The 12623-nt window shown below is 43.3% G+C and overlaps 1 protein-coding gene across 3 annotated transcripts in view; it reads right to left on the minus strand.

Moving 5' to 3' along the window:
* The window catches only part of RNF130 (ring finger protein 130), a 128305-nt gene that overhangs the window by 59626 nt on the left and 56056 nt on the right, over window positions 1-12623 (minus strand). For all 3 annotated transcript variants that reach the window (XM_064595770.1, XM_064595771.1, XM_045890611.3), the window contains exon 3: window positions 10355-10605. In XM_064595770.1, the coding sequence (XP_064451840.1) occupies window positions 10355-10605 (251 nt within the window). The remainder of the gene's footprint in view (window positions 1-10354; window positions 10606-12623) is intronic.

Below are 12623 nucleotides of genomic sequence, written 5' to 3' on the forward strand. Positions count from 1 at the left end.
CCATTTTACAGAAGAGGAAATTGAGGCACAGAAAGATTAAGTTGCCCAAATCCAAAACTGGTAAGGCAGGTCCTCTCTAGACTTCCCGAATCAGCCTGGAGAGGGGAGGTGTCTTGGGAATTTGCAGTTTTAAAGTGCCTTCCCCACCAAAAAAAAAAAAAAAAAAAAAAAGGTGCCCCCACACGATTCCTTTGCATACTAAAGTCTGAGACTCACTGAACTACGTATATTCTCCCAGCCCTGGTTTCCAAGCCTTTCCTGTAACACTCCGCCCACTCACTCACAGTCTCTGTGCTTCTGACTGTGCTCTATTCACTAGGCAGTAAAAGGACTCAAGTCTGCACCTCGGGACACACACAGCCTTAGAACGGAGCAAAACCACAGGGACGCATCACTCTGCAAAGGAGAAAACCCAAATCAGACGCAGCTGAGGTGATGTGTGTAGTGAGTACAAGTGCTGGGACCGGAGCCTCCCGTTTCCACTCTAAATGCTGCGGGGACTTCCCGTTATTATACAATATGAAGGGGTCACGTGACCTCATTTCACTTTAAGGCAATGACAGTGCCAACATGAACGCCATTCTAGACGTGGGTGCAGGGGGCCGACAGAACCAAAAACAAGTCCTCTGGCTTCATTGGGCAGGAGTAACTTGTTCAAAGCCAGCTGGTTCACAGCATACTGAGGCAGGTCACTGTAATGGGACTCAGCTCCGGCTTCCCTTTTTGGCCTTCCAAGCGCTCTGACAGACACGGAGCAGGGTTCTCTTCCAAACTCTGGGGAATCCAGGTGCTGGGAAGGTAATTTTCCCTGACTGAGACCACCCTGTCATCTGCAGCCTGCCATTCCCTCTCGTCACGACTTTTTGTCCCTTTTGTTAAAAGAAGTCCCCCCAATGCTTTTCCAAAGTACCATGTGCCCTGACCCCTCCCCCAGCCCTCTACATGACCTTGCTCTATTAATATCACTTTCCTTGGCTCTTCAATATTTCCCTAAGAGCTCCTTCCCCTAAGCCTCTCCCATCAGAAAAAAATCTTCTATCACTCCACTGCTAAAAATCATCATTTCATGGCTCCTTCCTGCTTAGAGAATAAAGTCTACATGCTTCGGTATGCGATTCAAGCCCTTCCTCTTCTCGTGTGGATGCGCGGTTTGCAGGCTCTGGTCTCCTCCCCACGATTCCTGATTCCTGTCCTTCCTTTTATCCCTCCAGAGCTCTGTGGAAAATGATCCCTTTCCCACTTTCCTCCTAGTCCCTGTTTGATGAAGTCTTATTCATCCTTTAAAATTCAGCTCAGGACGCCTGGGTGGCTCAGTCGGTTAAGCGTCTGCCTTCGGCTCAGGTCATGATCCCAGGGTCCTGGGATCGAGTCCCGAATCAGGCTCCCTGCTCCGCGGGGAGCCTGCTTCTCCCTCTGCCTCTGTCTCTCTCTCTCTGTCTCTCATGAATAAATAAATAAAATCTTAAAAAAAAAAAAAAAATTCAGCTCAAATGTCACTACCTCTGCTGTGAAGTACCGACTCACCCAGAGTAACATCACTCTGCCCCCGAAAGAGTAACTCACACCACATCAGTGGTGTTCATCAGTATTTTGATTACACCTGTCTGCCTTCCTCATAAAATGTAAGCTCATTCTTTAATTCACGGAAGCATTCACTGAGTCAGTGTGATGTGCCAGGCTCTATGCTAAACCTTGAGGAGGTAGAAAGAATGTCTCAGAAACACCCTGATCTCAACAACATATTTTATGCTAGAAAAAAAATCTTAAGCTCTTAATGTACATATAACTTTTAGAAGCCATGTGCTTCCTGTATACAGTGGTATTTATTTATGTAAACTGATCATAATAGCAGAACATGAAAAAGAAGGTAACATTATTTGGGGTACATTAGAAAAATGATAAAGCAATATGTATACTCAGCTCAAACATCTATTTTCTTTTTCCAGTTTTTCTGGAATTATTAACCCCTGATAGACATAATAAGCAAAATTCAGTGTACAATCCAACAATGACAAAAGAAGTCTGCCTCTTTCAACTACATAATCTTTTCCTAGGGGAAAGAATCTTTTTTGGGGGGTGCCTGGGTGGCTCATTAACTGACTTCGACTCAGGTCATGATCCCAGGGTCCTGGGATCGAGCCCCAAGTTGAGATCCTTGCTCTGCGGGGAGCCCGCTTCTCCCTCTGCCTGCAGCTCCCCCTGCTTGTGCTCTCTATCTCTCTCTGTGTGTCAAATAAATAAATAACAAATCTCTAAAAAAAAAATCTTAAAAAAAAAAAGATTTTATTTATTTATTTGTCAGAGAGAGAGAGAGGAGTGAGCACGAGCAGGGGGAGTGGCAGAGGCAGAGGGAGAAGCAGGCTCCCCGCTGAGCAGGAAGCCCGATGCGGGGCTCGATCCCAGGACCCCGGGATCATGACCTGAACTGAAAGCAGACGCTTAACGACTGAGCCACCCAGGTGCCCCCTCTAGGAGAAAAATCTTGACAATATGCACAATATTCGTCCCCGCATTTTGGAAGGAAGACACCGAGCCCACCGTATTTCAAAGACCAACCATGTATAAGGCTAGTATTTGCCCTCCTCTGAAGGACATTCGGTATTCTTCCTCACTCTCACATGGCAAGTGTGCTCTCCACTTAGCAACCTTACAAGAGGAAAACAGGCAATAAAAGCCGGCTTCATTTCAGTAACCTCGAGATATTTACAAAGTCTAAGAATAATGTACACATATTTTGGCAAGGAGCGTTAAGTTTTAAATACCTTAGAAACTGTATGCATTTTCACAGGGAGTTTTCATAAAAAGACATCCTCAACTCAGGTTTAGCTTGTGGAACTTCTTTATATCTGCCCTCTTATTCCTCAACAGTAAAACAAAAAATCATTGTTCTGTTTTGGGAATCAAACCTGATCGCTTTAGGATTAAAGGTGCAACATGAACCATTAAATGTGAAAACGTTTAACCCGAGGCTCCCTTTCGATATAAACACACTGAACACATACCGTCTCATGTGAAGGAACCATCACGGACTCACCAGGAGGAGACCCTCATGTCTGCCATTGGCCCTCCTCCGAGCTACCTGTGCCCAAATGCTGTATTTAGATGCATTCGGACGGTTTCTCAGGAAGAGAAGAAAACAGCCAAAGCATGAGGTCCTTTCTGCACATGTAAAATGGTGTCAACTGTGGACATTACGTTGTACTTAGAAAGTTATTTACGATATATCACCCTCTTTAGTAGCATATTCTGTACCCAGCACTGCTTCCTGATGACCGTCTGTGGGAGAAAATGAGCCTCTCTCCTGAAATTCACTGTTTCTCCTTTGCCAATACTTCTGGTTTAAAATAGCCAAAGGTTTCAACCAGTAGGCTGCTGTCACCTTATTAAACTTTAATAAGCTAAGCTTTTTAAGCCACATAAAAATTTCATCAAGCGTTTCTCCACCTTCGGAAAAAAATGGAAGGAGGGAAAAAGGTCAGAACCTCACTTTCCGCTCCGGCGGTGTCTGGAGAAGGCTTTGGAAGGAGCGCGCGCTGGGAGGCCAGCCAGACGGCGGGGGCGCTGCCACCTTCATCACACGCAGGCCCCGCGCCGGCTGCTCATTCTGCTCATTCAAGCGCCGCCGCTCAACGCCGGGCTCCTGAGACCAACCGCTCGCTCTTCTCCACAAGTCCTTGGGATGTGCTCCATTCAACCCCCAAGCATGGGGTTTTCCTATCAAGAACACCAGCTCAGAGCAACTCTCGATCATTTTACTTGCAATGTTTCATAAGGGCAACATATTTAACACCAGTCTTTATTAAAAAAAAAAAAGAAAAGAAGATAGCGTGCTCCATGTCAATATGGAGCTAATGACAGAAGGAAGAGATAAGAGTTGAAAGAGGTCACTCGTCTCCGGAGACAAGAACTAGGAAAAGACTGCACATTATGTCTAATAATCTTTCTAGGAAAGGCGTACTTTAGATCAGTTAACACTTTCACCTAATATTCCTTTATTGCCTTCATCACCCATGTCCATGTCCAAGTGCGGGAGATGCTCTGGGGACTGTCAGCTCTGACAGTGCAGGAGCCCCTCCTGCTCGGCTCTCCCCCTGGATCTTCTGAAAGGTGGAAAGACAAGGTAGGCTGCTCAGGGACCTTGAGACCAGAGGAACACAGGGTGGAGTACCTGCACCCATCCCACTCTAGCCAAACACCAATGGAAAAACTGCACTCCTCCTTCCACGTTGGTTTCAGTGGGGCCCAGTGGGAAGGTGACATTTCCACCCCACCTCTTCGCAGAAGCAAGCTCTGTGCACTGATCTAATTGGCATCTACAGAACGCTCTGCCCAACAGCAGAATACACATTTTTTGCCAACCACCCACAGAATATTCACCAGGATAGACTATATGCTAGCTAATAAAACTAATCTCAACACATCTAAAAGAATTGAAGTCATACAGAGTATTTCTCTGATGATAATGGAATCAAAAAAGAAATCAGTAACACTAAGATCACTGCAGAATCTCCAAGCTACTGGAAAGTGAAGAACACAGGGGTCAAAGAGGAAGTCTTAAAAGAAAAAAATTACATAAAACTGAACAAAATGGAAAATACAGGATATCAAAGTATATAGGACACAGTTAAAGTAGTCCTAAGAAATTTATAACACTAAATGCTTACGTTAGAAAGAGGAAAGGTTTCAATTAAATAAATCTAAGTTCCCATCTTTAAAAATGAAATTAAAAAATAGCTGGTTCTTTGAAAAGTATCCGTAATATTGAGAAGTTTCTAGCAAGACTGACAAAAATAAAAGGAGAAGATACAAATCCTTCAAATCAGAAACAAAGAGGGAATATCACCACAGACACTGCAGCCATTAAAAGACAACTTTATGGGGCGCCTGGGTGGCTCAGATGGTTGAGCGTCTGCCTTCGGCTCAGGTCATGATCCCAGGGTCCTGGGATCGAGTCCCACATCGGGCTCCCTGCTCCTTGGGAGCCTGCTTCTCCCTCTGCTTCTCTTTCTCTCTCTCGCTCTCTCTGTCTCTGAAGAATAAATAAAATCTTAAAAAAAAAAAAAGACAACTTTATGTTTGTAGACTTGACATCTAAAAAATGGGCCAATTCCTCAAAAACCACAAATTACCAAAATTCAATAAAGACAATATAGGGGCACCTGGGTGGCTCAGATGGTTAAGCGTCTGCCTTCAGCTGAGGTCATGATCCCGGAGTCCTGGGATCGAGCCCCACATCGGGCTCCTGGCTCAGTGAGGAGCCTGTTTCTCCCTCTCCCTCTCTCCCTGCTCATGCTTTCTCTCTCTCTCTCTCTGTATCTCTGTGTCTCAAATGAATAAATAAAATCTTAAAAAAAAAAAAAGATGATATAGACAAACTGAACAGTCTTTTAACCATTAAAGAAATCATAATCTTCCCCCCCAAAAAAAACCTACAGACTGGTATCTCTCATGAACTTAGACACAAAGATCCTCAACAAAATTAAGCAGCCGAATTCAGCAATGCACAAAAAATCACACACCACGATGAGGTGGGATTTATTACCCTCTTTAGAACATCAATGGATGCAATCCACCATGTCAACAGGATAAAGAAGAAAACAAACAAACAAATCGCCTGATCACATCAACTGACACAAAAAAAAACATGTGACAAAACGGAACACCCATTTATGATTAAAGCTCTCAGCAAACTAGAAACACAGAGGAGCTTCGTCAAGTTGGTAGTAAACGTCTTCAAAACCTGCGAGCTAAAACACACTTAACGATGGAAGACTGAATCCCTTCCTTTCCTCTAGGACTGGGTGCAGGCAAGGATGCCCACTCTCACCACTGTCATTCAACAGTGCACTGAAGATTCTAGCTACTGCAATTAAGGCAAAACAAACAAACAAAGCAAAAACAAGGGCAAGGGAACCTGGAAAGGAAGAAGTAAAACACTCCCTATTTGCAGATAATGTTATTGTCTGTACAGAAAATCCCAAGCAATCTACAGGAAGTGAGTTTACCAAGACTGCAGAGTAAAAAGTCAACACACAAATGGATCACATTCTGATCTACTAACAATGAATATATGGAACCTGAAGAAGTTAAAAACACTTTTGCAGTCCATTTACCATTATACTACCATTTACAGTCACTCCAAACAAAACGATATACTTAGGTATAAACTTAAAACATGCACAGAATCTATATGCTAAAAACTACAAAATGCTGACAAAAGGAATAAAAAGGACCTGAATAAGTGGAAAAACATTACAGGTTCGTGGACTGGAAGATTCAACACAGTAAATATATCAGTTCTGCCCCCAATTGATCTATGGTTTAATGTGTTCATATAGAAATCCCAGCAAGGTTCTGTGTGGTGTTTTGTTTTTTTCTTTTTTGGTGAAGACACAGACAAGCTTATTCTAAAATTTATATGGAAAGACTCTAGGACCTAGAATAGATAAAATAATCTTGAAAAATAAGAATGAAGTGGGAGGAACCACTCTATCCAAGACTGAGGCTACAGTCATCATGGCACTGTGGGATGGACAAAGGGATACACACATAGTTCAGTGGAACAGAACAGAAAAGCAGACACAGATCCACATAAATATGCCCAACTAAGTTTTGGCAAAGTTGCAGTATCAGACATAAAATGAGAGAAAAAAAAAAAAAACACCTTAACCCAAATCTCTTATTTATACAAAGATTAACTCAAAATGGATCATGGACTTCAATGTACAATGCAGAACTCTAAAACTTCTAGAAAAAAAGAGAAGGTCTTTGGAATCTAGGGCTAGGCAAAAAAGTTTTTAGACTTGCAGCAATAGCAAAATTGATAAATTAAACCTCATCAAAATTAAAAATGTTTGCTCTTCAAAAGGCCCCGTTAAGAGGTTGAAAAGACAAGATACAAACCGGGAGAAAATATCTGCCGACCACAATTCTGACAAAGGCTTGCATCTGGAACGTAGCAACGCTCAAAACTCAACGGTAAAAAAAACCCCCAAACAACCCAGGTAGGAAATGGGCAAAAGCCATGAACGGACATTTCACTGAAGAGGATATACAGATGGCTAAGAAGCACAGGAAAAGATGTTCCCCATCAGCAGCGATGAGAGGAATGCAAATGAAAACCACAGAAGAGATGTGACTACACACCTAAAATACAAAAGAGTGCAACACATGCCATGCAGGATGCAGAGGAACTGGGTCAGGGATACGTATCTAGTGCAAATGTGTGATACTGTGGCCACTTGGGGGAAGGGCATGGCCGTTTCTTATAAAATCATGTATGTGCTTACCAGAATAACCCAGATATTTCATTCTTGAACATTTACCCAAGGCAAATGCAAACTCATGTTAACACAAACATCTGTAACAATGTTCACAGCCACTTTAAAATAGCCTAAACCTTGAAACAATTTGGTTCACCACACTGTGGTACACCCAAGCGACACAATTCTACTCAGCAATAAAAACTAATAAGCTACCCACATGCAGCAACTCAGACGGCTCTCGAGGGAGTCATGTTAGGTGAAGACACCCAAACTCTAAAGGTGAAGTACTGTAGGATTCCATTCAGACAGCGTTCTTGAACCGACGGAACTGCAGAAGTGGGGACAGGTCAGGGGCTGGGATGAAAGAAGAACAGCATGAGGGATCCTGGTGGGGGACTCTTCTGTGTCTTGACTATGGTGGTGGTGGCCTGACATTGTAGAGAACCATATACACACACACACAGTACGGTTTAAACTGGAAAAATCGAAGTAAGACAGTGGATGGTATATCCATGTCAAGATCCCGGTTGAAATATTTACTATAGTTATGTAAGATTTTACCCCTGGGGGGAAATGCATGAAGGCTATCTGGGACCTATTATTTCTTACAAGTGCATGTGAATCTACAGTTATCTCAAAATAAAAACTTTATTTTTATTTTTTTTATTTATTTTTATTTTTTTAATTTATTTGAGAGAGAGAGAATGAGAGAGAGAGCACATGAGAGAGGGGAGGGTCAGAGGGAGAAGCAGACTCCCTGCCGAGCAGGGAGCCCGATGCGGGACTCGATCCAGGGACTCCAGGATCATGACCTGAGCCGAAGGCAGTCGCTTAACCAACTGAGCCACCCAGGCGCCCTCAAAATAAAAACTTTAACAAAAAGGGCACCTGGGTGGCTCAGTTGGTTAAGCGACTGCCTTCGGCTCAGGTCATGATCCTGGAGTCCCGGGATCGAGTCCCGCATCGGGCTCCCTGCTCGGCAGGGAGTCTGCTTCTCCCTCTGACCCTCCCCCCCTCATGCTCTCTCTCTCATTCTCTCTCTCTCAAATAAATAAATAAAATCTTTAAAAAAAAAAAGAAAACTTTAACAAATGTAAAGGACTGGTGTTCCTAAAAAAATGCACATAACCTGGATCTGATGATGCAGAAACGTCACGTGTCAGACAAACTCAAATACAAAACAAATGGCTCGGACTCTTCAAAAATGTCAATGCCATGAGACAGATTGAAAGAGACATAACAGGGGCACCTGGCCGGCTCAGGTCGGTAGAGCGTGCGACTCTTTATCTTGGGGTTGTGAGTTCAAGCCCCATATTGGGTGCAGAGCTTACTTAAAAAAATAAAAAAAAAAGGGACATGGCAACTGAATGCCACGTACAATCTGGATCAATCCAGGGTTCGCTTTGCTATATAGGACATTATTAAGTAGGCTCCGTGCCCAAGGTGGGGCCTAAACTCATAACCCCGACAGCAAGAGGGCCATGCTCTGCCGGCTGAGCCAGCGCCGCTCTAAGTACAACAGTTTTACAGAACTCAGAATCTCAGATCTGTAGATCTGGTGTTGTACCAAGGTTAACTTCCTGATCATGATAATCGTACTGTGATTATGTGAGAAATGTTCTTGCTTTTTAAAAATACACATCGAGGTATTTAAAGGGTAAAGGGACATCATATTTCAAATTGACTCTCAAATGGTTAAAAAAAGTATGTATGCATAGAACAGGAACTAGGGTAAAATGTTAACAGTTGAGGAATCTGGGGAAGGGAATACTTTATACTCTTCTCACAGCTTCTTGAAGTATGAAATTATAAATAATAAAAATTATCATAATAAACTTTAAAGGTATACAGGATACTGCACAGAGCAGGGCATATAAATGTGCAATAAATTACAGTTTTCAGATATTTTATACCTAATTTTCAGATGAAGACACAAACTGAGAAGTAAAATAAACTGTCTAAGAAAGACCACTGCAGGGGCGCCTTGGTGGCTCAGTTGGTTAAGCCACTGCCTTCGGCTCAGGTCATGATCCTGGAGTCCCGGGATCGAGTCCCGCATCGGGCTCCCTGCTCGGCGGGGAGTCTGCTTCTCCCTCTGACCTTCCCCCTTCTCATGCTCTCTTTCTCTATCTCATTCTCTCTCTCAAATAAATAAATAAATGAAATCTTAAAAAAAAAAAAAAAGGAAAGACCATGGCAAACTGGATCTGATGATGATAAACTGGTGATAAGGGCGGGATTCGAACTCGGATCTGTTCCATAGCAGTATTTGTGCTTTCACTGGAATGAGGAAGGCTGAAAATTTCAGCTCTCCCACAGGGGTCTGGATGGCATTCCATGAAGACTGGCTTCAAACCACTCTCCAAGCAGCTCCCTTGCTAGTTTCCTAGCAGAGAAGCCTCTGACTGGGGCTGGGACCTCACACTTCCAACCGGGCCCCTTGGGTGCACGTTTTGTCTAGAGGGCATCGAACAAGCTAACAAACGGACAAGCTCACCGCCTGTAGGCCCTCCACTACAGGGTGGCACGCTGTCTTGTCCTTCCTGAGTCTTTAGTCACTGAGCTGAAACCTGCTGAGCTCAGTTTGTGCTCACCAATGGAAGTTCTCAGACGACCAGATACCTCTCTTCTATGGGTCCTTTTCCACCTCACTGTCACCCCACGGCCAAGCTTAAACAGGGTTAGGTAATTTGTAATTGACTTATTTTTCTGAATAGATAACACACAGGGAATGAAAGTACGTGAAGGCTCCCAGCTCCCCTTGCCACCGACAACCAGGGCTACCAGCTCAAAAATGCAACTCCGTGACAGTTCTCCAAATTACTAGAGTTAGCCAGATCATATTATGATACTAAGCTAACCATTTACCTAGGATATCCCAAGTGATCACTGTAAAGGTAAATTCCCCATTCAGGCATTTAAAAAAAATCCAGAAAATGATGTATGTAAATATGTTTTCAACATATGGACACGACTGAGGGTCACGACTTTTTTCTTAAGTGAAAAACTTTGTCCTGTGTATGACCACAATAGACATCTCCAAATTACGGCTGGTAAGCATGGATCATTAGAGAGTGCCAGGAGCTCACCTGGTTCCTGTCGCGTGCATTCGTGTACCTGATCTTCTGAATGAAGTAGAATATGAGCCATGCTGAAGAAATAATCATCAGAACAATAAAGGATATTGACACGAAGACTAGAGAGCCACGGCTGAAGTTCTTTGGCGGCATTCGTGTTCCAACAGCTATTGTCATTTGTACAGAGATGTTTTTCTCCAGATAACTCAAAATATCCTTACCCCTCAATTCTGTAATCATGACAGCAATAATATCTCCAGTGCCTGTAATGTAAAATAAATATAGATGCTCAAGTGACCTTTAAAACTTACAGGAACATCACACATATGAAAACGCTGCTTAGAAAAAAGACTACGATTCCTGCTAATAGCAAGGGTCTGCAGATTCTCCTTTTCAAATGGAACGAATCTGCAGTTGGGTACGCTGGCACCAAGTGGGAACAAGAATCTTTGTCGAGTGCTTAAGACTCGGACAAAGTGTAGAAGGACTGCAGTGCTAGGAGCCACATTACCTTGTCTTACAACTATATTTATAGAACAAAGGATTAAATCAGCCATATGTGACAACAGACAGTATAAAACACAGGATACAACAACATAATGTGATAAAATCACCGCAGGTCTTTACTGTAAAACCTTTTCCATTAAAATGCTCCTTAGGAAAAGGAGAACAGCGCTAGTATTTATAGTACAAAAAGCGCTAGTATTTATAGTACAAAAAATTGGTACTTTTTGCACTACTCTTTCTTAGAAATATCTATGGAGCACCTGTGTGTGCAGAACTAGTACAAGGAACAGAAAGAAGTACAGGATCTGCAGCTTTATAATACCCCCGACATGACACGCGTCTGCTAACAGAGCTGCCAAAGCCAAACGCCGTGGTGGTTGCGACCTTCATTAGTAACCAGGGAGACTCCCTCTGGTCTCGCGTCTAGACCTGAGGAGAGGAAGGTTCCTTTCTTGTTTACCCCGGAATCCTTCTGGAAATCAAACCCGCCCTGAGACACGTCCAAGCGTCAACACCCTGGACTAGCTGGGCATCAAAACCCTTCCAGCTTCTAGCAGCTGTCCAGACGTCCTGCCACAGCGACAAGCTACTGAAGGCAACGAACTGCCAGGATGCTAAGTTGCTCCTTGACTCATCCACTTGGTTCACTTACGTAATTTCCAGGAGGAGTACTACCGTCAGCACAAGCTACTCTCTCTCCTGTGGAGAGTGAGATTACTCCTTTCCTCCTCCACAAGGGAAGTCAGTCCCCATCTCCTTTCCAGGAAAAAGGGCAGCTGAGCTATGCCACCCGGCCGCCCGCGGTCGTCCTCCTCAGCTGAGGCTGGTGGCGACGAGCTACCGGGCACACACTATTCCAGCACACTTCAAAGCAAAGACTAAGACTCTGGGGGCCGGAGGAAGGAGAGGAAACGTTTCTATTTCAGGAAAGAGAAAATTAGAACTATTTATCCAAATCTGAATAAGGTCTGCACATCAATGTAAACCACCAAAGCCAAATGAACAAACACCCCACAACTTGCCCTTTCAAAGACTTCCTCAGTGAATACTAAGTATTTGGTTTACGTGTTTACCGTACTTAACTAAAAGAACTACCCTTGTTATCCCAGGCAGTCAAAAGGCCACAGGCAACTGAAAAGAAATTCAATAATTAAAAGTTTCACGAAGAATTTAACCCAGTGGAACACAGACCTTCTGTATTACCTTATGCAAAATCGTGCCAGCCACTTTATCAGAATAGCAGCTTATCAGAATACCGATTTAAAAAAATCCAAAACACAAAAAGAAAACTGCAAAAGTAAAGCAAGCAACAAAGTTAACATCTAATTTATCTTTCTGAAATAAGAGTTCTGGTCAGTGAGTTAAAGAAAAATCATCAAATAATGCTAAACCATTCAAATTTTCCATTTAAGAAACCTGAGGTCTGTGCTTTTGGACTGCTCTTCAGCAGGCAACGGTGTGCGGTGTCGGGTACCGGGCACGGCTATAAAGTAACTGAGACGGATCCCACAAGCGACACATGACAATCAGTCTCATTGCTTTATAATCGCACCAGGTACAAAGGGTTTTAGAAACCAGTTCTGAGGCTTCCTCTTGAAGACTCAAGCTGGGAGAGTAGTAGGGAAGGTAGCCGGGGTAACCGATCCACGCAATTTCACACGTTCAAAGAACACTAAGGAACACCACCTAATTTCAACAGGAAAGCTGTTTGGGAAAAGAAGCGTTTAATTATTTCAACCATCCATTCAACAATATTTATTGAGCACATACTATG

The sequence above is a fragment of the Mirounga angustirostris genome, unplaced genomic scaffold (assembly GCF_029215605.1).
Source record: "Mirounga angustirostris isolate CCGP_5_RB_7025 unplaced genomic scaffold, mMirAng1.0.hap1 SCAF_7, whole genome shotgun sequence".
NCBI classification, from domain to species: Eukaryota; Metazoa; Chordata; class Mammalia; order Carnivora; family Phocidae; genus Mirounga; species Mirounga angustirostris.